This window comes from Miscanthus floridulus, chromosome 7 (assembly GCF_019320115.1).
Source record: "Miscanthus floridulus cultivar M001 chromosome 7, ASM1932011v1, whole genome shotgun sequence".
NCBI lineage: Eukaryota > Viridiplantae > Streptophyta > Magnoliopsida > Poales > Poaceae > Miscanthus > Miscanthus floridulus.
The window spans coordinates 121,769,295-121,774,297 of NC_089586.1; the positions used below are offsets into that span (position 1 = coordinate 121,769,295).

At 43.7% G+C, this 5,003-nt stretch overlaps 1 protein-coding gene across 1 annotated transcript; it reads right to left on the bottom strand.

Moving 5' to 3' along the window:
• Positions 1 to 3,472: 3,472 nt before the first annotated feature.
• On the bottom strand, positions 3,473 to 4,598 carry LOC136464537 (EPIDERMAL PATTERNING FACTOR-like protein 1). The gene is made up of 2 exons (XM_066463487.1): positions 4,208 to 4,598; positions 3,473 to 4,087 (listed from the first exon to the last, which is right to left on the bottom strand). The coding sequence occupies exons 1-2, from the start codon at positions 4,310 to 4,312 to the stop codon at positions 3,860 to 3,862; spliced, it is 333 nt and encodes a 110-aa protein (XP_066319584.1). The 5' UTR covers positions 4,313 to 4,598; the 3' UTR covers positions 3,473 to 3,859.
• Positions 4,599 to 5,003: the final 405 nt, after the last annotated feature.

Consider the following 5,003-nt stretch of genomic DNA (forward strand, 5'->3'; position numbering starts at 1 on the left):
CGGAGAACTGGAGATGGCAAAAGGAAGAGACTTTTCCCTGCGTGCCATTATAAAAGATCGTAATCCCCTGTGTGCCCCTGAAAAAATTCAGCGGTCTTCAGCGCCACTACTCCAACTTTTTCGTGTCATCTATGCCACTTCCGTCAGTTTTGGCTCTGACGCCGTTAAACTGCAGGGGTGAAAAGACGAAAATGCCCTTAAGTTCAAATATGTTATTAATTTTTTTTTAGCATCTTAACGACTTCAAATGAAAAAACTCAAAACTACAAAGTTATAGATCTTGTCGAGATCTATAATTTTCATATAATTTTTTTTTCATTTAATTTCGCAAAAAAAAATGATTTGATATGATTAATATATCTTAGAAAAATCATATTATTTTTTTTGCGAAATTAAATGAAAAAAAAATTATATGAAAATTATAGATCTCGACGAGATCTACAACTTTCTAGTTTTGAGTTTTTTCATTTGAAGTCGTTAAGATGCTCAAAAAAAATTAATAACATATTTGAACTTAAGGGCATTTTCGTCTTTTCACCCCTGCAGTTTAACGGCGTTAGAGCCAAAACTGACGGAAGTGGCATAGATGACACGAAAAAGTTGGAGTAGTGGCGCTGAAGACCGCTGAATTTTTTCAGGGGCACACAGAGGATTACGATCTTTTATAATGGCACATAGGGAAAAGTCTCCAAAAGGAACGGAGAGATGTGGAGATGGCAAAAGGGAACCGATGGATGGATAAGAGGAACCGTGAAGGCAATGGCCCCGTTCGCTGATCTGAAACTTAACTGAAAAATACTGTTTCGACTAGTTTGTTGAGAGAGAAAAATACTGTTCAGCTGATTGGATGAACAGTAACTTGAGAGGGGTTCTAGCCGGCTGGCTCGTCTCGGTCAGACCAGCGAACGAGCTAAATATGTACTAGTATTTCTTTTTCTTCTAATACTGAAATTCTTTTGAAGGAGAATAGTTTTCTTTAGTGATAAAATCGTAGTTACCTTGCTAATGAACCCATAGTGCTAGGTGACATTTTTTTATCGAATAAGCAAAAGGTTTATGCATCTTTCTATTGAGTAGAGAAAGTTTTTACACGACGCGCTGTTTTACAGCGCGCTAAGGAGGACAAGAATGATTACATTTGAGCAAAGCCCCTCTAGCTAGGCGTTCCTTTGGTGATTACTAGTTGACATCAAATATTAAAATCAAAGAGATAGGAGCACTATGGACATTTGATATATTTCATCCATTCAAAAAACAGGAAAAACCATTTTGTCAAATGTTTTTCAAAGCTCTTTTAGAGAAGTTGCTTCTTCAGTGAAACCGGAGCTAGAGCTATTTTTAGATGAGTCAAAGTCCTACCAAGTAGGCCATAAATCTTCTACACAAGTGCGACTTAGGGTGGATGGAAAGCACATTTAAACATAAGCTTAGCCCGATCCAAAAAAATTATTCACTTTTTTGTTTTTTGGTTGATCTTTTTTTAAGTTAAACTTTCCCCTTTATGTTCCATTTCTATTAATTTCACTTTGTTGCTTTTTTCCTATGTTCTTCTTTTCTTTTTTTATTTAGTTTATTTTATTTAAAAAACAACGTTGTAGTGGAGAAGTAACAAGAAAATATGGCTTTCAATCAAATCAAAACAGCTCCCTTTCTAGTACCTTGCACGTTAAAGTAATTGAAGAACAATAGAGTTTGCAAAACCGACAACAATGAATAAAAATATAGACTGTCATTTAGTTATACAGAGCCCAATTTTGTTTTTTTGGATGATTGGTTAGTCTAATCGGAATTCCGCCAAACGACCCAAGCCGAGATAGGAATTCCGTCGAGATTGTTATGAAACCGAAGTCAAAAGTCAGTATGAACAAGAGACTTTGGTGGTGGCCAATTTATGAGAGACCAGAAAATTATTGGGACAACATGAACCTCTCCCCCCTCTATAAAAGGAGGTGAATGGGAAGTTGGAGGAGAGACACAACATATGTACATGTATACACAATGAAACACTAAAGAGCTCCCTTCCCTCTCTCATTCTATGTTCTTTGCGCCTGTGTCATGATAAACCAATTTCTCAACAGAGGTACGTTCTGGGCCATGAACTAGGACGGGAGAGTGGGGATTGCAAGTCTTGCCACAGATTCATTCACTAGGCCAAAAGCCCATCTAAATCGGGCCAATAAATTAGCCCTTGGAGAGGCCTTGCCTATCGAAATCTCTAAGGTTTAAGGTCTCTATGGATCCATGGTCTAGGACCCCATTTGGATCTATGATCTATAGTTTTGAGGCTCCAATAGAAGATTTAAGGTGCTGTTTAAAATTTAGTCAACCATATAAAAGTTTTATAGACTACACAAGTAGGATAAAGTTTTTAGTCGTCCTTACCTTTTTAGCCAACTAAACTTCAGACTATAGTATTTAAACAGGGCCTAAAGGTTAGCCACAAAGCATGAGGCTCTAAACATGTGGTATAAAATTATTGTCTGAAGTTTAACCCATCTAAAAGATCAGTAATCTATTAGACCATATACAAATAAAATTTATTATACCATATACAAATAAAATTTATTAGACCATACAAATAAATTAATGTGATCTAAAATTTAGCTTTTAACTTGACTATAAACTTTACGCCATATGATCAAACACGGTCATACAGTTCCACTTTTGAAGGACATATTTTCACGGTCGACAAACATGTCCCCACAGAACAATCAAACATTCATTCTCTCGCGAGAAAAACGGACAGATCCCATCTCCATCAAATCATTACGGGCCTTGGCAAGTTTCTGAATCTGAATATAAAAAAAAGTATAAGAGGCGGACCAGTACTATTTTCGCATCATAATAAAGTTTGAAACCTGCATGGTCCTCGTCCCTACCGCGATCGCGGAGCCCGACAAGAGCAAGGCCCATGCAGCTGCCGCCAAAGCGCCACGCGACGAGCCCGGAGCCCCCCACACTGCGATCCCTCGCTCCCCAGTCCCATACGGACGGCTGGGCACGAGGGAGACACCTCAGTAAACAAAACACATGGCGAGCCATCAGAGCCGTACAAAGGCGGCCATGGCCACAATAAGGGCGCGTTTAGTCAAGGCAAAAAATTTTGGTTTTGGCTACTGTAGCACTTTCGTTTGTATTTGATAATTAGTGTCTAATTATGGACTAATTAGGTTCGAAAGTTTCGTCTCACGATTTCTCACCCAACTGTGTAATTAGTTTTGTTTTTCGTCTACATGTATTACTTCATGCATGTGCCGTAAGATTCGATGTGATACTTTGGGGTGAAAATTTTTAGAATATAAACAGGGCCTAACTACCACGCAACAGTCTCAGATTAAAAATCGCATCATCATCAGGCTCCCCCGGTGTGTGTGCGCCCTGCGCGGCCACACGTCACGCAAGGTTACAACGCAAACCAGCTTACCAGCCGAGCCGGCGGATCGGCGGCACTGCGATCCAGCGGTAGATTCAGGCTAGCAGAGCCGTCAGGCGAGTCACATGCCTGCCTGCCTTCAATCTGTCATGACCAGAGCACTGGGCAATACTACTAGCAGTGGTACTACTAGGATTTACTGCTCACAATCACTCTTTACACGCGAGTAAATTGCTTCAGCGGAGAGCAAAAAATGGCTACGGCTACGGGCAGTACAAGTTGCAAAGGCTGCAAGCTCGAACTAGTAGATAGAGAGAGTAATAAGCTTGTGAAGCAAGCCGCCATGGGTTCCGAACAACAGATGACGCACACACACGCGAGACGAAGAACCTGGCTGCTCTCCAGTCTCTGCCGCCGGAACGTAGCAGAGTGCGCACTGGAGTTGCCATGGCGCCATGGAGAAGGGAATCAGGCAGCAGCAGCACGCTAGGGGTCGTACAGGCGGCCGTCGCAGCGGCATTTCCACCCCAGCGGCTTGTAGTTGGAGTAGCGCGAGAAGCCGGCCACCGTCACCGCGTCGTCGGTGACGCGGACCGTGCGGCCGAGCCCGGGCGCGGTCGTCACCTGGACGGGCATGCAGGGGTTGCAGGCGCTGCACCGGCTGTGGCAGCTCGGCGGCGTCGACCCCAGCCGCGACTTGTCCTCCGCCAGGTTCTGCACCTCACAAACAACGCAACGCACTGTCAGTCTCAGAGACGCACGCAAGACAGGAGTCAGGAGGGAAAACGTCGTGTTGGGTGGGTGGTGACTGGTGGCTGACGGTCTCGTGCGTACCTGAGAAGGGGAAAACGTCGCGGTGCGGATGCTGGTCGCGGCGCCGAGAAGGAAGCAGAGGGACACGGCCGCAATGAGCGCTCGGCGAGGTGAGCTCACGGCCATGAGACCATCCCTTCTTACAGCCAGGAAGGATGGATGGATGGATGTTTGGGCAGATCGATCGAGGGCAAAGGGAAGCAGGGAAGCTTCTTGCTGGTGGACCGAGGTTATTGAAGAAAGCTAGCTACCTTCTGCCTCGTGTAGGCTCTTCCATAAACTAAAACCTAGTAGTATAAAGCTTAGAGAGATGCTGCTGTAAAGTAAAGCTATGTGGAGGTGGCTATGGAGATGAGCAGTGACGGTGGCACGGGAGCACAAGAGAAGCAGGTCACAGTGGCCTATGACGGGGGAGGTTTGCAAAAGGGAGTAGAGGAACGAGACGATGACATGGGCCATATATATATATATATATATATATATATATATATATATATATATATATATATATATATATATATATATATATATATATATATATATATATATATATATATATATATGTACAAACGTGGGGGACGCCAGGACGCCACGGCCGGATGGAGACCACGGCAAGCACAGGACCGGTGACCACCACCTTGTAAACCTATCACTGCTTGGTTTGGTTTAACACAGGCTTCGTCCATACCAGAGTGGCGCGTTCTACTGCGCCCGCCATCTCTCCATCGCCTCTCAAGGATCGAGGAGTGAAATGAAAGGAGAGGATCGGTTTGGATGGCGCCACAATTGTGGCTATCGTTCTGGGGACATGGCCGGG

Excerpts from the sequence above, each read along its gene's own strand:
- LOC136464537 (XM_066463487.1), bottom strand. The coding sequence starts at position 4,312 with ATGGCCGTGAGCTCACCTCGCCGAGCGCTCATTGCGGCCGTGTCCCTC. Across the intron at positions 4,088-4,207 it reads CGACGTTTTCCCCTTCTCAG|AACCTGGCGGAGGACAAGTC; the intron begins GTACGCACGAGA and ends TGTGAGGTGCAG.